Below are 20,750 nucleotides of genomic sequence, written 5' to 3'. Positions count from 1 at the left end.
TTTGTTGTATTCATAGGCAAGAAGCTCCAGGGCTTGCAGTGCTTTTCTTCATTCGCCCTCTAGAATAAAAAGGTATCCGCCAACTGTTAGGTATTTCTGATACAACTGATGTCGCTTCATGCGCTACGAAAACCGGGAGTTATCTTCGGGGAGCAGGGATGGCGCACTGGTGGCCATGGAAACACTGCCCTTTAACCAATGCAATGTGGCCCCGGTTCAAATCCTGGACCCTGTGCCATATGTGCGTTGAGTTTGTTGTTGGTTCTCGTCCTTGCTCCGAGGGTTTTTCTCCAGATTCTTCGGTTTTTCTCCTTCAACAAAAAACCAACACTTACAAATTTCAATTCGATGAGGTACAGTCAACTCTCGCCTTGCGGACATCCCGCTATTGCGGACACTCGCTATTACGGACAAAATCCAGATCCCCGGCGAATAAGGTTTGACTGGAAATGACTCCCGCTATAACGGACTCTCGCTATTACGGACACTTAACGACGCCCCCGCTATAACGAGAGTTGACTGTATTCGCGGTCCCAAAAACTTCTACCGTGTAAAGGTAATCTATTTATTTATTTTTTAATCTACGAGCTTGAACCACTTTGGGCCCAATTGAAAACTTGCATGAGGGGCTTGAAGGAATAACAGTGGGAGCTGGTATTTGGGCAAATTTTCACTGGTAAATGAAATTTTGGTCAGTGTGACCGGGAATCACGAACAAAAAACAATAACACTGGGACTGGGCTTTTTGGAAATTTTGGATAACAGTAGACCGGGAAATGGGATTTGTGCAAAATTTGGGTTGTCGAATGGGATTCTCCCCACCTTCAGGTTTATACCCCCCACCCCCACCCCCTCACCTTCAGGACTCTCTTACATTACCAAGGAAAAAAAGAACTATTTTGTTAGTTTAGTTTATTTTGTCTTTCATCTTATACTGTCAATTTATTTAGTTTCACGCATTTCTGGTATTACGCACCACTTTCAATGTAATCTCTCATTATACCTGAGGAAGGCTGGTTTGGGCAGCCGAAATATAGCACACAACGTTCAGTCATTCAACGTTGTATCGGTCTCTGCTTTTAAATCAGTTTCTACATATGCGTGTGTTGAAAGGTATCCTGTCGACACCCGGTCAGTTGCAATCAGCAGCTTGAAAGCTAAGTTGCTGAATAATTCTTGCGAAGCGAGCTTCACGTTTGCTGAAGGTCAAGTTAAATTGCGTTTCTCATCTGTATTCACAGTACGGCAGTCTTACACAAGCGATTGAAAGAGCCAAGAACCACCCAATTACACGGAATACAAAGCTGTTTACTTATGAAGCCAGTACGTGGTCCAAATTCATGCAATACCCTCGGCTTGCCAAAATATTATCTTAATTGTCTGTGGTCTGCGTGTCTCTACTTGCAAGCTAAAGTTTAAATCAGTCCATCTCATCTATTTTGATTGCTTTGGTTTGCATCGTGGTTAACAAATTATTGAATGAAGTGGGTGTACATGCGATTTGCATTTTTATGACAAGCGGACGTTTTTACCGCGAAAATAATTAAGTTTTTACCAATATTATTGTCTTTATGGTGTTACCGCGCTTATTAATGCTGTTTTCTTGCCCAATTTCTCACTATAAGGTGGTTGTTTTCATTACATCGGACTGATGGATTCAAAAAGCACTGGAATTTTTTTTTATATTTTCTTACCTAACCCGGTATAATACAAAAGAAGTACAACTTAGTCGTAATTGCTTTCTTCATTTCCATAGCACAGGTGTTTATAGCCGGTGTTACGTGCTCCAACGTTTTCATGTTTTCTTTCTTCCTGTCAATTTCTATCTGCAAGTTAATGATCAAATGTTGTATGGTCTATCCTACTTTTTACGATTTTAATGTATTTTTTATAAAAAAACTTTTAGGCTGCCTTGTGGTTTAGGTTAAAGGGATAGAGGCATATTGAGGTGAGTGGAACTCTGCATTATTTACGAGCCGTTTTTTCATCACTATTCGCTTTTGCTAACTGTTATTACTTAAGACTGGTGTCCGTTTAATATTGCTTTTGTATTAAATATGATTTTCTTGCACGATTTTTCGACTTGAGATGTCGTTTTGGTTGTTTCTTACCTTAAAACCAATGTTCAAATCTTTATATTAAGACGCTTTAGCCGAATTATATCTATGTTTTGTACATTCAGCCGTCGTTTTAAATATTACTTTATTCCCGTTTTTCCGATTTAAGATTCGTTTTCCCTGCTGATTACTGTTAAAACAGTTCAAATATGTAGCAAGCTTTCAAATGATTATTTTCAAAACAGCTTTTCAGGATAGATTATTGTTGGTACGTTCGATACCTTCAAACCATTGGGTTTTGTTTACATTTTCAGCGGGCGCTAAAATGTTAATCGTAGCTGATTTTGCGACACTAGAGCGGGATGTTTCGCTTATTTGCATATAGCCTTTTGTCATGACATTAAGGCTGTTTGCTTATATATCTGTCTTTTAGCGTTTGCTAGGTTTAATCATTGGGGTGTATAGCCAGTTTGAATCTCGAGTTTGTGTTTTAAGTTTTGGGGTCTTCGGCTTTTTCAAGAATTGTTTTCTCTTAATTCTTTATGCACCTGCTTCAAGGCAGGGGTGCGGTTAAGACTGCTGTTTATAACCACGGAGGGATTCGAATATATAGTGAGCTATCTTTATGACAAGTGATTCAATTAAATGCTTGCATGTGGTTTTAAACTCGCGTTATTGGGTTTCTAAGCCTATCTACGGTATCAGAAATGGCTCTCGACGAAAAGCATACATGTTTGCTGTAAAGCAAGAAGTGTTTTTTTTTTGCGTGCTTTAAATAAAAGCCAATCCTTGTAGGGTAGGTGAAATGGGACACTTAGTAAAATTATGACGCTTCAGCGCCGATTACGGCGACAAAATGGGAAACGATCTTTTTGGGTAATCGTGTTCTTGACGATTTCTTATTTACTGCTCCGTTGCATGGTAAATATCAGGCCATAGACCGGATAACATCCCTATAGTTTCTGCTCTGTATCCCCCCGAAAAAAAAAACAAACAACAAAACAAAACAAAAGCTGGAACATCTAAAATCTGGCAAAATGTCTGGTAAACGAACTTTAATGTTGCCGCACTTGACTTAACTTTAAAATTTAAATGACTTTTATGCATAACAAATAAAAATTCGATACAGCATTTTAAATTGCTATCTCAAAATCCGTTTCTATATATATATTTCCAGTATACTCTTCCACGCCGACTCAATCGTAGAACTGTGTGTCTTAAAAAAAAACTTACTTTTACTGAAAATGTCAGCAATGTTTTCAACCGGTTTATAAAACAGTAAATAGACAGCAAGGAAGAAGCCGATTTTTAATATTTGAATGACATAGGTGTCCAATTACAGGTATCCAATTTGAAGTTGTTCAAATTGGATACCTGTAATTGAGACACCCACGTGACAGCGCTCGAGTTATGTAACAAATAAACGCACACGCGGAGAGCCAATCAGAAATGAGGATTTTGTTGTCGTTAATACACCCTGGATTATACTTCACTCGTTCTAATTACCATTACAAATTTCTTTTTTCTTTCAGGTTGGGAAATGAACAGATGAATTTGGAATCTGCTTTCTACAAACCAGGTGGTCCCCGTTCACATCTTCCTTGGCAGCATTTACAATGCGTGGGGTTACTGTAGGCTCGATCATCTGCCTCCTGGTTTGCTCGGGTTTATGGCTCGTTAGCAGTAAAAATCGTCAGACTGATTCCGCAATTCACCAACCCAGATTTGCCCGTGGAACCAAGTCACATTATGAAACTCGTCAAGCCCGTCAGTCTCGTCTACCTCGTCGGTCCAGTCCCAGCAAAACGGACTGTAGATACAAGGTGGCTCTACTGGAATTTCCACCTTACATTATGAACAAAAGCTCGACTGCAGAACGAGGCTTTATGTATGAAAAAATATCCTTTTTTGTAAACTATAAGTGTTTCGAGAGAGAAAAGAATGACCGCGAAGCATGCACCATGGAGCCCATATTTGTTCAAACTTCTGAGGAGATGATCAGGATGATTAAAGAGAAGAGGGTAGATTTTGCTTTCCCTATTCAGTCTAACAATGACAATGAAGCCCTTAAAGACGGTAGCGTGACGCTCATCCGGGTATTCGTATCATCCGGGTGTTCAATGATTGTGAACACAAAACAGTGCGAGGAAGGATCGCGGGAACAGTTATTGACTTCTATTACGTCACAATGGCCGATCCTGGCCTGTATCATACTGCTGTCTGGGATATCCGGAGTGGTTATCTGGCTGTTGGTAAGAAAATGTTTAAAAATTTTGCTACTGAGGTTAGGTGAAACCGAAACCTAACAAGCTCTTTAAATGGACCTTTGCAGCTTACGGTCACCTAGTCCCCTCCTGCTGGGGGCCCGCTCTGGGCCTCGAAAAATACTGGTTGGCCACTGACGGCTCAGGGGCGCCCTCTAGAAAGGGATATACCATGTGATAGTAGTGCAAAGGTCACATTAAATCTTCTATCAGAGCACACTACTTTTCTAAAGCCAACAATCAATCATCAATCAATCAATCAATCAATCCTTATTAACGTGCTCGCACGCTTAGCTAATTAAGAGCTAGTTTGCAGGTGCGCACGAAATAAAAATACAAAATAGAAAAATAAAAACTTTTTGGAAGTGTATAAAAAGTGTATAAATTAACCTATAATTAAGAATAACTATGTTATAGTAGTAACAGTACGACGAATATTGAGTTTGAGCTGAGGGATGGAGTTAATACTTGAACTAATAAACTTTGTGTCGATCTTTAATCGCAGGAACACCGAACAAACAAAGCACACTTTCCACCCTCGTTTACAGTTGGTTCACCTGAGGGATTTTGGTGGGCAGTGGTGTCACTCACAACAGTGGGGTAAATAAGTTTATAATTTTTACCACTGAGCCATACAAAAGCATGAAAATTTGGCGTTCTTAGACAGAAAATATAGAATCTGGTTTGATATTCCTTGTTTTTTCTCTTATTTGCTACAGTTTTTTATGTGGCTCTACCAACTTGAAACATCTGCTAGTTTGCCAGGCACTACCTATTTTTTAAATCTTTTGTTTTTCTAGTTTATGCAAATAACGAGATCAAAATAGACAAAGAACGTCCTGTAATGCATATGTTACTAAGTTATGAGGTGTGCTACTGTAACTGGAATTTAGTCCCCTGAAGGGGCAGAATGCCAATATTTTTAGTCGTGAAGGTTTCTGGTTACACGGAAAGAAATAAAAAAACGATTTAGGCATTAAAAAAATGGTATCTTCACGTTTTAGACGTCAAGAAAGTTTGAGTCATGCCCAGATTGGTTTAATTAAAATTTCTGTGACGGACATCCCAGCACCTTTCGTATGAGAGTTCCCCCCAGTCGGGAATTAGGCCCCAGATGTGTGATACGAGGGTCTGGATGTAGTTTGACTGATAGCTGACAACTGGCCAAAATTTTAACTGTCAGCTTAAAAATGACGCGCTTTTCTAACTGATTGCAGCGTTCTGCAAAATTTACTGAAAGCTGGAGAAGTCGGCTGCAATTTTAACTGATAACTGAGAAAATGGCCGAAAATATAACGGACAACAGGAGCCAGGGCAGTAGCTAGCAAGAGGCAAGACGAGACACTTACCATTTTAACCCAAAATTAAAAACATTATACGTTTAGTTGGGAAAATAATCCTCAGTTGAACGAGATAAATTGTTCTGAAGAAATATCTTATGAAAAGTGTGCTGAAAATAGCGTTTAAGAGCTTCTGGATTTCAAACTTTTCTGGGACCATGTCCCCAGACCCCCCTACCGGCTCGCGCCTTTCGTGATCGTAGATCTTGCCTCGTCTATGCCAAATGTCTGGCTACGGCCCAGCGCAGTTAAAAGTTCGATACATAACCGGTATCCTAAGGGTTTACTAAGTTTTTTGAAGCTTTACTAAAAAAGTTCTACGTGTTTGAAAATAGCGATATGCGGACTTGTCGGCGCCATTTGTCAAAGCACCTTTGGTTCGGATGCGAAACATTTAAATAGTAAAAACACTGGTTTACCTGAGGGAATGGGATTATGCTTTCACTCGGCAACTATTTTTATCTATCCTTGCTTGTAATAACACATCAATTTGAACAAAAAACGGCAAAATCGAAAGAAAACCTGCCTGAGACGTTTGACCGCGGTGACGGCTAAGGCCTTGGGAGCTCGTTGGTAAAGGCTCCTGCTGATAGCTTAGATTCCAGCTTCCTCATCCAGACCCTATGACACTCGGCCAGGCTTTGCAATACATCGTTAATTTAATACTTCTACCTCGTTAGGTACGGTGACAAAATCCCAAAGTCTTTTCTCGGACGTTTGTTTGGTATAATCTGGATCCTTGTGGGAGCGATCATGCTGTCATTGTTTACTGCTATGGCTACGAACGCCATGAACACCTCTCTGGATGGCACAAACTGCAAAGATATTGATGGAAAAGAGGTGGGTGTAACCCCTTTCCCCCGAAAACCCCACCCCCCCCCAAACTTTTTACTATCTTTTCTCCATAAATCTATAACATGACGTGGTTAAAAAATATGTAATTCATTTTAAGGCTATTTTAAAGGGAATTTTGAGAGGACTTTGTCGCATTGTTGGTCAAAATGGTGAAAAAAACTATGAATAAAAAGGCTGTGTCTCGGATCTTAACAGATTTTTGAAACGCCCAAAATGTATGTTTGCGTCATAGGAAACCTAACAATAATTGTCCATTTTTATTAATAATTGCTTTATTATGATTAGAGCACTGAAACGGTTATTAACAAGGTCTTTGGCTGCGGATGGCTATAGTAGGATGGAATTGAAATGGATAACAACTTGAAAAATGGAGGCTAAACGTTTCAAGTTGTCGAGAGGTGTTGCAAGAGAGGAATGTCACATAAAACATTTTTCTCCCCTTTCAATGTTGAACCCTTCCTAAACAAGGATTGTCTCTGCAATATGTTGGGGAGTTCAACATTTGAGATAGGGAGGGGAAGAAAAAGACTAAATTTGGTAATCGTGTCAATACTTTTGAACAGGGTTGTAGGCTAATAATATTAATTTCCGGGGATTAATTTTATTACCAGCGATTTTAAATGCTGTATGTCTTTTGGCTTTTGGCTATTCGATGCGTTGTTCATAACAGTGCCCCTTTACATCTATCAACGTCAGAGATAAGGTAAAAATCGCAAATGGACAAGGTGAAATTGTTTTTCTGAACAAATTAAGCAGGCAACCCGACTAAAGGCTAAGGAGTGTGAATTAGCGAATGTTAAATCCATACTACTAATGAAACTGGATTTGGCGACGCTGTAAAAAATACATTCCTAAATTCAAGTATATTTTATTTTCCAGGTGGGTGTGTTTATGGAGAACACTGAAACACAAATAGTTGCAAAGGAGTTCAATGCAAAGATTGTCAGTAAGTAAAAAAAGTTATGGTGTTGTTGATCTTAAATGAGTTTATGCACAGACGTCAAAGCATAATAAAAATTATCCAATTAAAGTACTGTTCAGCAGTTTTCATTCGGTTGCACGCATACTCAAAAGTTGCACAGATTATTGCACAAAATAATAAACAGTGTCACATGAAAGTACCGCTCAATAGTTTCCTTATATTTGATCACACAAGGGACTTAAAATTCAATGGGGACATCCTGGCTACTGCACTTGAATTCCAAATGGCCTGCCTTGAAATCCGGCTTGAAATCCTCCTGGAAAAGGATAGAGTGATTTGCTTGAAACGTTCGCAGTTTTATTTAAATTTTACAGCATAATTTCAGCTTCAACCCTTTATTAAATTGAAAGAGAATTTGAAGTCATGGGCTCTTTTCCGGCATTTACAGTACCACATTCTGTTAAGTGTATACTTTAACTAAACGTCTCGTGTAATATTTCAATCTACAGGTTTTAGCAATCTCGAAGAAATGCAGAAAAATCTGAGTAGCGGAATAATCGGAAGAGTGCTTGTGGATCGGAACACCGCATTTCACTTCCTAGATAAGTCCGCCTTGAAACGAAACAGACAGATCAGATTGATTCGCTATATCGATTATCCAATGTATTATTACCTGGCGCATGTGAGCAAGGGAGTACTACCAACCCCATCAATCTTGCCAAATGACACGGAAAGGACAAACGATACAGAAACTGCCCAAAGAAAAAGACAGCAGCTGGCGGCATGCGGGCCCACATTAAAAGAATCTTCTACAGAGTTGGTCGGAGAAAGCAAAGAAACTGCAAGAAACCAACTTATTCCCGCTGAACTACAGGTAGAATAAATTTATGACCGTGAAAACGATTCGACGTAACTTCTCTTCATGATTCAAGATCTAGTTTTATACCAACTGATTGACAACTGGCTAATTAAATACAAGTAGGAACCGAGTGCTCATGGGATTGGTTGTATTTTCACCAAAACATTTTGACTTAGATCTCTATAGAAGTTAAAAATAAAGAGTTAATAGGGAGGTCTCGTTCATCGCGAAAGAAACGTATCAGATTTAAACTCCTGTCCATGTTGCGATCAATATATTTGTAATTAAAGTCTGCGTTCGAGCCTATTGGCCCATCAGCCGGAGCTTATCGCAGTTTCAATAGCATGAATCGACTTTGATGGGATGCTAGTCCATCACAGCATTAAATTTGCCGGTTCCCCTTTATACACCTTGGTGGAGAGAGGCACTATGAGAATAAAGTGTCTTGCGAAAGAAAACAAAAACCCGGGCGGGCTCAACTCCAGACTGCTCGATCCGGCGGAGTCCAGCGCACTACCCATTAGGCCACCGCGCCTCTCCCAAAATATTTGTTCTTCGAAATTAAAAGAAGAAAACAAACAGAGCCAAAGCTGAAGATAAACCATATCGATGCCCAGAGATTTGCTTCTTTTTGTACGAAAGAGATATTAAGACCACTTTGGCGCAACTCTTAAAAGATTATGGTGTATCTTTATTAAAAAATATTCTTTCTTTAGACCGCAGACTTGTTAGGCCAAATGGATGGGCTGTTTTCCACTGGTTCAGAAATGACCCGGTTCATATTGTACAGTCTTCTGGCAGTGTTCCTCGTGCTGGTTTTTATTGGTATTTTTTGGGAAGTCTGCAGCAAGTGCAATGCTACGATACCCGTAATGAGAAAAGGTAACTAACATACATGACTCTCGGTGAATATATTTAATTTATTGTTTGCACTGTTCTAAGGAAAAAAAAACACTCACTCTCTCATTCGCTCATTACCATTCCGTCATTGGCTCTTTTACTTATTGGCAATTTTTATACTAGAGATAGAGAATCCGTCTGGAAGGACTTGGGCAAGATTTTTAGTATTTGTGCGTCTGGTATTACGCCGGTATAACGACGGGCACAAGAAGGCGCGTGTGTCAAGACGAACTATCTGCTTTTTATGGTGCGTCTTGTTCGACAAATTAAGATCTCCTTGGCTCTGAAAGATAATTTGTATGCATTTTTTAAAGACGGGCATCTGACAAAATATGCGTCTGGATGGTTTTGCGTCACGGTAGAAAGACGGCACAAGAAGGATAAATTTTCAAAACAAACTGTCTGCTTTTGTGAATCTTAAACGGTTATAATAGTTTGTTTTGTTTTTAGGGACCGTTCATTATTTAGAGGGGAAGGGATTGTGTAAATATGGGGTGGGTCAATGTTTTTTATACTGGGAAAAAGGAGGGCAAATTAAATTTTGCACGGATATTGAATTGTCAAGTAAGGGAGTGGGTAAAGGGTTCATGGCCAGCAATAAATGAACTTCACAAATGGGAGGGTCAGGAGAATTTGAACTTGGCCATGGCCTCCCTCCATTTGCACCAGCCCTCTCGGTCTAAGCACCAGTCCCTTATGCCGCATCAAGCTGGATGGTTATTCGTCTCTGGTAATAATAAAACAAATTCTTTGATGTACTTTACTTTACTTTACTTTACTTTACTTTACTTTACTTTACTTTACTTTACTTTACTTTACTTTACTTTACTTTACTTTTTTTTTTTTTTTTTTTTTTTTTTTTTTTTTTTTTTTTTTTTCTTCTAAAAACCTTTACTTACTTAACTTAACTTACTTTACTTTACTTTACTTTACTTTACTTTACTTTACTTTACTTTACTTTACTTTACTTTACTTTACTTTACTTTACTTTACTTTACTTTACTTTACTTTACTTTACTTTACTTTACTTTACTTTACTTTACTTTACTTTACTTTATATACTAAAGGGTCGTTCACTTGGTAATTCAGTAAAGAAGCGATTGGCTAAAATTAAAAAAATTATAGCAGTGGATGACAGAACCTTAGTGGGTGGATATTGTTGCGTCTACGCAAATCAAGAATGATTTACGATATAAAGTTTCAACAAATCTGGTCTAAGTGAGTTTGAAAATCGTTCTTGCAGATATGCCCCCGCGTCAAGGAGGACCCGAGAATGGTAACGTGATTCCTCTGAACAGAAAGATGTATGTGATGCATAATTTGCTAGATTTTGAGGAAAGACTCAAAGCGCTAACAAGTGACCTACAGAATTTAAAAGGAGAATTTGCGAGGACAATTGCGAACCAGTGAGGTAACCTGTTTTTGTGAAAGATGCTACCATACCATAAATAAGTGGGAGGAGTAAACAACATGGCTTGTAATTACACCAGGAAGCACGTGGTCAAGAGATCAGTATTCGATACACTTGTTTCCAAAAACCTCGCACTGTAAAAATACCATTTTTGTTGAGATGTCGTATAGACTACATAGTCAGTAAGTATATATTCTTAACTTGCTGTGAAGTTTGCTTATAAACATAGTGATTGATAATAAAACTCTATTTAGCATTTTGAGTGTTGGTTTATATTTTTTGTCGGTTTTATCCACGGGGTTTTATATGTTATGAAGCAAAAATTTAAAAGCAGTTAATCGTATGGGAAGTGGTGGTTCTGTAAAGAATACCGTTGACCTCCGCCCGCAAGTTGGATATTTTTTCAAGTTACGTTTTTTTGGTCGCGCGCAGCCGTGCAGGCGTCTGTGAGCACCATTTGTTACGCGCCAAGATAACAGTTTATTACACAAGCAATTATCAAGTTTGTTTTGTTTTAAAAGCTTAAATTATACCTTAACCTTGTGAGTAACCTTAAGTCATACCTTAACCTTGTGAATAACCTTGGTGAAGTCCGATCCGAAAGCGGTGGAGTGAGCTAATAAGTTCGTCAAAATTTATGTTTACCCGACCAACCTATGAACCTCCACTAACGACATGAGAATTTTTTGATTTTGAGAAAACGATGAACATCATCAATTTATATATGCAACGTATTTTCGTTTTAATATATCACAAAGGCAACAGAAAAAATGCTAACAAAGGCTCAGGGTTTAAAGGGGCAATTATGGGTTCCAAAGCCCAAGACGGAAAGCAAAATTTTTAGTTGTTCCGACTCCCCTTCATTAGTGAAAGCCTGTACTGTATTTCAATCCGGAGTACCTTGCTCTAACACCCTGTTTTGCTGTAAATGAAATAACCTCTTCTGCCGTTCCTTCAGCGTTCGTCCCCGAGAGCAATCTAAAGTCCAATCCAAATTTTTGAAAGGCCTGGTTACTCTGAAATGAAAAACGTCAATCCAACATGGCGCATAAACGCTTACCATAAACGCATGCTGTGGGCAAGTCTGGAGAGAAAGCCTTTTGTATTTTACACCAGCTGTTGCTGAAAGCAAAAACTGAAAGGTAAAAAAGGTTTTGAGGTGCATTACAACACAAGAGGATAAGATGTGACAAAGACTTTTAAATTTAAGGGTATTTTACTTTTTGCGTAAATAGGCCGTTTTACAGTTGTCTGCTCAGTGACCTGGCCTTTGAATGGAAGTGAGGCTGAAGGTGACCTTGTTTTAATTTGATACAGACATCACTGCTTTTGTTGTGTAAATCATGTTGTTCTGATGCTTACTAGTTTGCATTTACATAATAAAGCAGAAAGGTTTGTATCAATGCAAGGTCACCTCCAGCCTCACTACCATTCAAAGGCCAGGTCACTTGGCAGGCAACTGTAAAATGGACTATTCTAGCTAAGAAATAACATCACAGTCCAATTCCTACTATAATCATAATGTCCTGCTCAACCCCATGGACAAAAACCAGAACAAAAATCGGGGAGAGAAACATTTCAAGTTTATTTCTCCTCAATTTGTGCGAGCAGCATGCCAATGAACAGGCATCTTGTAAATATAAGAGTTTATATATGCAAATGCACCAGGTATACTTTATTATTATTCTATTCAACTGAAGCATTTGCATTAGAGCAGTTTTCAATTGAGTGTAGTAAACTCAAAACCAAAGTAATTACTCTGGCCAATCACAAAGGACATAGACAATCCAGTGAACCAATCAAAACACGAAGCAAATACATGTAGCTGGTACTAAGCGCGGGAAAACGTGCGCGAGCGAGGCACGATTGGTTTTGGTTTTAGTTATGATTGGCTGAGAAAGTGGCGCAAGATTTTTAAACCAATCACCGATCGTAGTAATGCAAAACCAAAGCAAACGCAATTAACTTTCGACACTCAAGTGAAAACCGCTCTAACAATCTAATAGTTATTATATTACACACTGTAGCTTACACCTGATTCATCATTACAACTGAACCATTTACAATCTAAGTTACAACTGTGCCATAGCCCAGCAGCGTGAAGGATGGATTTACTCCCATAGATGGGCTATATAAGTATGTGCTGTAGGATAAGGCATGGTTTTCGAGGTAATCAGTCCTTACTAAAGGTATCGTTTATATCCATGTACGTAAGAGAGCGATATGATGTTTAAAGCCGGCATTTCAAGCTCGCCCTTTCGTACCCATTCTTCGCGCGGTCAAGAAACCCTATGGAGCCACCTTAAATTGAAATATTATTAGTTATGATTTCATCTTTTTCCCCGCTGTTTTAAGTGATGTAGTGTAATGTAAATTGTAAGTAGCTTAATGTGTAATGTATATTGTAATAAATTTTAATCTTATGTGAACGTGTAAAGTGTTGTAAAAAATAAGCAGAGTGCTAAAAAAAAAAAGAATAACAAAAAAAAAAAAAGAATATTGCTAGGCAAACTGCATTATGATTGCATAATATAAAAAGACCTTAAACCAAGGTCTGCTTTTGCAACTATTACATACTTTTACAGTGGCCCATGAGAAAAAAATATTTTTGTACTTTTTGTGAGCTCTAGGCAATAAAGAAATACTGTTTTTGTTCAAATAGTTGAGGATTCTTTGATTAATGGTGATAAGGAGAGGAAATCGACCAAGCTCAGCTCTACATGCAACATTAGAAGCCTTATTACTTACTTCAAGATAGCGTTTACAAAACTGTAGATGTGTTCTTTTAATTTGTGAACCATCCCAGGCCTTAAAATTTCACTATTATAGAGCAGAATTGGAGATATCATTGTTGTCGCAGGGGTGTGTACACGCCTGCGACAAATCGCTGCGACAAAATACCGTATTTTCTCAAATACTTTTTATTTCAAACTTGGCTTCGTGAACCCGGCGTTTATTTGAACCCGGCGTTTAATCGGGGCCCGGCGTTTATTAACGGACTGCAATTTTCTGCCAATTTTTCAGATTGATTTATTGTTACCGAACTTCGAGACCACGGGACAGTTTGTCAAGGGGGGACGATTTTTCTCTTCGTTCTGCCCCGAAAAAGTGTTCTTGGGTATTCTAAGGTGATTATTTCCCAAAGGTGCACTATTACGGATTGGATAACTTATGTTGCAATAGAGATTTGTGACAAACAGAATATATTTACTTGTTAGCTTGACCTCAAATAAACGCCGGGACCTCGAACAAACGCTCCCGGCGTTTATTTAAAAACTAGCAATTTTGACCCGGCGTTTATACGAGGCCGGCGTTTAATTGGGGTCCGGCGTTTAATCGAGAAAATACGGTATAAATTATCCAATGAGAGACCGTTCTTTCTCAGCCGAGCTTCGCCAAGTTGTTCTAGGCCTTCCCCGTGCCAATTCTGGTAATGGCCTTGGGCCCCAGAAGAGAGGGTTTCGGCTCACAAACTCCCTGGAGGTTTTGGTCAGCAAGCGTCATGCTACCATCCATGGAATGGTCCTCCGTCTGGCGACCGATCATTTCCCACTGTAAAGTTTCTGTTTCGGTTTCTGTAGTCACATGTTGAGTCTGAGGGAGTGACTAGCCCCCTTCAGACTTGCCATAGCCCCTATTTGCCAGCTTGTTCAGGGTTCCTGCCAGGCCTTCACAGCTACCGTAGCTGCCCCGGGACCTAAGTCCCACTGTACTTCACCCTGACGGGCAGTCCCCTACTCCACCGTTGCCCACCTCCCACGAACGAGAACGTTAAAGGTTGGTCTTTGGGAGGCTTATGTTGATGTAAATGTGCTCAATTAGATAAAACAAACGACTCCACCTGTTAAGCAACAAATTCACTGGTATTTTTTCCTTACTCTGCAAATTACAACCTCCAGTTGTCCTAAAATGTGATGGTTTAAATCCCTAATTTTAGGGGTACACTGCAAGGGTGCCCAAGGGGATTTCCTTGGGGGTTCCAGGTTAAGTTTTGATTTGATCATTGCATAAGAATACAAGTTGTTACCTGGGTCCTCTCTCCTCCGCAGAGGCTCCTTAGAGAGGTTTTTGGTGGGGAGTGTCCGCTGTACAAAAAGAGTGCAGGCGAAATAAAACGGCGAGGGCGGCCGCGGGAGCCTCTGCCAGATGTCACACCCAATATGGCCGCCATCCGGGGGAGGTAACCTTTGTATTAGTGTTCCTCACTGGGGGTGCTGTATACGTTACTACCATATGTCAGTAAATTGACTGCTAATATCATGTCTAGAATCATTATGTGGAAAACTTTTATTTTGCACAAAGATTGTAGTTTTATTAAATCTGTTTTGTTGTATGGCGAACAACAAATTCAACAAGCAAAGGATTCGATTTGGAAACTTCTGGCAGCTGAAACTACTATAAACGGATTTATTTAATTCTTTCCTGAAAGAGAAGAGAACAAGTAGGGTTGTCTTGAAGAATGTTAAATTTATATACGTATAAACAGATTCTCAGGTGGGAATTCGATTGCGAAGTTTCAACATCAATTCTAATCTTTGCCGTACGAACTAATTAAACCAATCGAAGCATAAGCTTAAATTATGTTTCTTCGTAAATAGCTGCTAAAACTTGTGTAGAAACTATGCACACACTCATCTCACTCGCATTTTTCTGTACAGAATAATGCTTGCAAACGATCAAAGACATTAAACTGGTAAATATTTAAAGCGAACTGCAACATGTAGGAAATTAAACACGAAAGGCACAAAATACAAGAAATACAAGAAGTATATCTACCATCAAAAGATATCTCCTCGAGTGGGAAGTCAAGCTATTTGAAGTTTTTTCCAACTCACGCTTGACCTCCATAGAACAACAAACGTCCCACACGACTCCCCACAAATTTCAGGGGGGACTTCGGATACAGAGATTTTTGCTTTTCTTCAGATAAAATGAAAACTTTTCGGAGAAATAACGGTCCCTACTTGAAGTAACAAACTTTCCGCTGATTTTTGCCAAGTTTCAAGCTGCCAAAGTCGGCGAGGGCTTAGAAATTCATCAATGTACCAGAAAACGATAAGGATGTTCGAGAAAACGACAAACTTCTGGCAGAGGTTCCCCGCGAAGTGGATCTCGATCTAGAGTGCGCCTGCGCTCACATTGCCCAGCGGATTTTTACAACGATCGCCCCATCGGAAACTTCTGCGGAGGAGAGAGACCTGGGTCCTGGATTGCAAAAAAATCATCAATCAAGAAACTAGCTAGTTGGTAAAATCCACTTCTTCTCTTGTTCAGTTGCTTTCCTCCGCCTGTTTAACAGAAAAAACAGAAAACACAATGTAAGACTAAAGAATTTGTAGCTAGTGTGGTGGAATTACGTTGGAGAATATAACTGGTCCACAGATCAGGGTCATTAGGGTGTGCTTTTTGGGAAACACACATTACTTTTTACAGTAATGTTCTTCCCCCTGGCATAGGCAAATGGGTATGGCAAACTACTTGGGCAACTTGATAAAAGCTAATAGGGGGAGTCTTTGTTTACAATATCTGCCTCACTAGATTAATCGCTTAAATTTCTGATTGAGCTACAAAAATCTCTCTTATGAATATTGAAAAACCACGACACGATTAACTTCCGCTATGCATTTGAGCCTTGTCAAGTATCTTTTCGTTGACGTGGGTTTCAAAACTCAAAATTTTACAAAGAATGTATGAGCTTATTAAAAGCACTTTTGCCTCCAGAAATTTTGCAGCTTTTTAGAGCTAATATCTCTTTCAATATTACACGTAAAGAGCTAAAATTTTTGCCGAAATTAAGTTTCATAAGCTCTTTAAACTTCCGACTTAGAATTTAGGGAAATTCAGTGAACCAATCAAAATTCGAAGCAGATTCACGTAGCCAGCGTGAAGCGCGGGAAAACGCATGGAGCGAGTGACGATTGGTTTTGGTTTTACTTCTGATTGGTCGAGAAAGTGACGCGTGTTTTTAAACCAATCACACTGAGTTAAGGCGAATTAAATACTGGCGGGCAACCCTACGATAGACTAGCACCTCATCCACGGGGGAGTAGAAATGCTCCTAGTCGCCTCGGAATAAGGTCTGATCTGATGGTCCACTAGGCTCGTATGCAGAACAAATTTCATTTATTTTCAGTATTCCTTAATGGAATCTAGCCAGAATTAAATGTCCATTATTTAGTTTCAGTCCTTAATAATGTCTTTTTACGAAGGTTAGTTGCACGAATCTGAACGTAAATAGATAAATCTTAAGGACTGGACAGGCCAAAATGCTCATTACTGCCGGCGCTTAGCTGAGAGCATGTCTACTCTACTTTTGATGGGACGCTTGTCAATTCCCCATACAATTATCCTAACAGTCCACCGGCGCCTATTGATATTCGTGCTTGGCGTAAGGCAAAGTGAGAGTAGTGTCTTTTATTTCCCAAGAAACCAATACAACTGGTATCTTGCACGATTGGCACATACGCAGCTTCGCTGCCCATTCTCGGTGTACACGAAGACAGTATCCCTATTTGATGGTTGTCCTAAAAAAACAGAGTGAGATATTTATCTATTGATTTTTGGGCTGTCTAAGGAATAAGACTTGTTCTCAACCACAAATTTAAAAACAAGCTGTATTTTCAACGCAAAATTCGACAACACAAAATACTTTTCGATTATCGATTATGCAAAAAGAGCATTTTTAGAAAACGGCTACTGGCTTAGATTTTACAGTTCAACTACAGCACCGTACTCATAACACTCTTAGAAAGAAATTCGTGTCCATTATATATTCAGTAATAACAAATCGGATTTTGTCCCCAAATTTTGCATTGTAAGTTCGGATAATAATAACATTTTAGTTAATCAACACCATTGTCGCTATAGTTTCACCTTTTTCTTTTAGAACAATGCGATAACAAAGACGTTGTTGAGCCCTAATCCACACTGCTTCAATGCTAAATGCGAATTATTTTTTTCCCTGTTGAAATGAATAAAATTCGAAAGCAATTAAACTGTCTATTATGTGGCAAGCTCTTGCGTTTTTCCCGAAACACTGAGTCAGTACAAAAATAGTAAAAACAGTAAACTTAAAGAGGTTGATTAAATTAAATTAAACTGAGACTAATTCGAATTACACCAAAAAATGAGATAAAGGGTGTAAATGTATGTTATTACATTGTACTTTCATTTTGTTTTTAACTTTCCTTTGTTATATGCATAATTTTTGTCAATTGATTTCTTTAAAACACCTTTAAAATTTTCCATTTGCACAAAAAAGGGCGAACTAAAGCTTACAGAGTGAAGACAAGGCGCCCAGTTTATCTAGAAAATTTAATCTCCGACTGAGCTGAATAATTTAACACCTGCAAATGAAAAGCAAACATTAAAAAAAAAATTCTTAAAAACTGCTTAACACACCCAGCACCTGAACCTTCAAGACAGAAAATTGTCAAGTGATTTTTGTGGTTAGTTTAGATGTTTGTGAGAAATGTACATAAACGAATTGTTGTTATATGTGATAATATATACGCCTTAATTTGTAATCTCTTTTTCTCTGGGTGTAGCTTCGGAAAAAAATTAAAAACTTTTAGAGGTAATTTTTTTTTACAATTAAACCTGTGATCAGTTGGAACGAGATAAATTTTCCTCATGCTGTATTGCAAGCGATGTAATAATCAAGTATAATTATCATATCCAACGGCGAAATTATTTTTTCTAAGAAGCACATAAGAATATTCTCTCTCATTCGCAGTATGTCTCATATTAGTGTATCAGGGGCGGTCTTCTATTACTGATGCCAATTTTAAAAAGATTCGGCGGAACAAATCTATTTACAAAATTCATTTCACTCTTTCAGTTATCTCACTTTTAGCGGATTTGACAAATCAAAAATATGTCGAACGTCTCGAATGTGATAAGATAGCTTCGAAATCAGAATTTCGTGGATTACATGTAATTTTTTGCGAGTTTAAAATCCGTGATAAGAATTGGTTTAATCGTTTTTAGCACAAAATGGTTAGTTTATGCAAAACAATGTCTTCGAACGAGTCAATTTTCCCTTTTTGTGTCTAAATGTTATGCATATGAGAAACCTTCTTACACAATGTCCTCAAACGACTTAAATTTCCCATTTTGGGTCTAAATGAGAAACCGTGAAATCTAACACATTCATGGGAACAAAATTAATGAATTGTAGCGGTCGGTAAATTACGAAGTATTGCGAGGATCAAACGATAAACGTTTAGATTTCAATAGCTTCTTCATTTATGATATCTTCATTATTGCAGAAATTGTCCAGTTTTCTAGTGCTCATCAACGTTTAAAGCTAACCTTTTAAATCGCCTCCATTTACTTCATCTATAATGAAAAACGAATGAATAGCAGTCTTAATTGACTGCAAAAGGAAGCCAAATTTACGAGCTTTTATCAACCCGCTAGCGAATTTTAACAAGTTATTGGTGCCAACCTCCCTCTTGCCGCCAACATTTAAAAGATCAGTTATCGAGGAAATTAGAGATAAAGCTCTAACTAGTAGGAAGTACTTAATTCAGTACTTAACAGCCTTTTTTGAGGGAGCAGTAATTTAAATTTTGATTACGATTGAAATAGAAACTCACAGTCTTTTCTTTTAGTTGCTGCCGACAGCCGACATTAATCTTCACTGAACACAAGAGCGAGGCATCTCTTGTCTGATCGATAACGGAACATTAGTGTGCACAAAATCCAGTTTTAACTTAGGGAAAAAGAGAGGAAATCTTGTAAAGACGGTACGTATAAGCCTTTTTTCCAAATATGTGCCAAAATTAAATTTGAAAAAATAAATTGAGAAGATCAGATGACTTTTTGAAGCATTCTGAAAAATTTTTAAAAAATTGTTCTACTGTAAATACTACTTGCCAATGAACTATTTGTTTTCTTTCCGAGTGGGTGGTTTATCAAAAAAAATGACGACGTGTGCATTTATATAAATGCAATTGAAAACACCACAAGCATTTCATTTAGAGCAAAAAGGTAGAGTGCAGTGTGGTAAAATCTTGAGCTTGTCATTTTTTTCAAAATCTCTTTATTTGTTTTGGTTTTGAATTTTAACTGTTACACACGACACGCCTTTTGTTAAGATCGCTTGCAGTAAATGAATAGTTTTTCCATTTCTTGCATAATAAAGAGTTAAAATAAATCGAAATTGTTTTCCAGTACAATATGTTGTATTATTGTTTCAATATAACAGCTGCATGACTCATTCAAAATTAACTCGCAATGACTTTAAAAACTGAAGGAAGGTAAAATCGACGAGAAAAAATAAAATCATTGAAAGGCCAAGAAACGACATTATGCCATGCATTTTAAGACAACGTATTTTTGAGGAATAAAACTCTTAAAGAAGCCATTTTCATTTTAAAACATTGTCTAGACAAAGTTAAAACACAATGTATGTTCGCATCTCCAATAAGTTAAAGCGTTGGCGTTAAAAAGTTTTAACCAAAAATTTAAATTTTCTTAAAATCCAATTTCGAGAATTAAAAGCAAGCAATGCCATGCTCGAAATTAACAACTTATGGCTATTTTCTTTTCATCAATTTATATCAATATACTTCTCGAGTTTTTTTGCATGTCCAAGAAGGGACATTTGTTAGAGTTATACGTTCGATTTGCATTTTCTAGAAGATATTGTAATTTAATTGTCCGATCCCGTTAATATTTTATTAGAAACGTTTCCCAGAATTTAGACATACTCTTTTTGGAGAAGACATCTTCTATCTTGTAAAATTGATGTGATTTGATTTTTTTTTGATAAGTACGGAAATTTTACCCGATTAGTTATCTCGAAAATTGTTGGCTCTCGTTACGATCAGAACAATTTCTACTTGAAACCACCCAAGTGCTAAGCTGTGTTAGTGACAAGAACGCCCATTCAGTTGATCATAAACATTGCTTCCTTGCACGTCAGTTTGTTTTTCGCAGGACATTGTTTGTCTCGAAGTCTTCCGTTGTAATAAAGGCAGATTACATTTTTTGGGAATAACAAAAGGTGTTTTCTTCAGGAACAGAAATTTCTGCCTTTTGCGGCATAATGTTAAAACATTATAACAAGCCTATCTTTTTCGCTATCACTGCACCTGCGCTCCAAACAATAGAACTGTTTGTTGTCGATAATTTAT

General features: G+C 38.1%; 1 protein-coding gene across 3 annotated transcripts; it reads left to right on the top strand.

Annotated features, from left to right (window-relative positions):
- The first annotated feature begins 956 nt into the window (after positions 1 to 956).
- LOC144647013 (uncharacterized) lies at positions 957 to 10,860 on the top strand. Of its 3 annotated transcripts, none has more exons than XM_078506752.1 (9): positions 957 to 1,480; positions 1,907 to 1,948; positions 3,590 to 4,309; positions 4,827 to 4,921; positions 6,342 to 6,501; positions 7,396 to 7,462; positions 7,948 to 8,312; positions 9,014 to 9,179; positions 10,441 to 10,860. In XM_078506752.1, exons 3-9 carry the CDS (start codon positions 3,674 to 3,676, stop codon positions 10,605 to 10,607), a joined length of 1,656 nt encoding a protein of 551 aa, XP_078362878.1. In that variant the 5' UTR covers positions 957 to 1,480; positions 1,907 to 1,948; positions 3,590 to 3,673; the 3' UTR covers positions 10,608 to 10,860. The 3 variants fall into 3 exon arrangements, with proteins under 3 accessions (XP_078362878.1, XP_078362880.1, XP_078362879.1); XM_078506754.1 differs by having other exon boundaries at positions 957 to 1,484; XM_078506753.1 differs by lacking the exon at positions 957 to 1,480 and adding an exon at positions 1,495 to 1,702.
- The last annotated feature ends 9,890 nt before the right edge of the window (positions 10,861 to 20,750 follow it).

This window comes from Oculina patagonica, chromosome 3 (genome assembly GCF_052425735.1).
Source record: "Oculina patagonica isolate OP01 chromosome 3, crgOcupat, whole genome shotgun sequence".
NCBI classification, from domain to species: Eukaryota; Metazoa; Cnidaria; class Anthozoa; order Scleractinia; family Oculinidae; genus Oculina; species Oculina patagonica.
Note: the sequence above shows the minus strand (reverse complement) of the source record. Positions and strands in the feature narration are given on the sequence as shown.

Bases quoted from the DNA above. Each gene is read 5' to 3' on its own strand.
- LOC144647013 (XM_078506752.1), top strand. From the start codon at position 3,674: ATGCGTGGGGTTACTGTAGGCTCGATCATCTGCCTCCTGGTTTGCTCG. The intron at 4,922-6,341 runs GTAAATAAGTTT...CTACCTCGTTAG, and splicing joins GTGTCACTCACAACAGTGGG to GTACGGTGACAAAATCCCAA. The intron at 7,463-7,947 runs GTAAGTAAAAAA...TTCAATCTACAG, and splicing joins GTTCAATGCAAAGATTGTCA to GTTTTAGCAATCTCGAAGAA.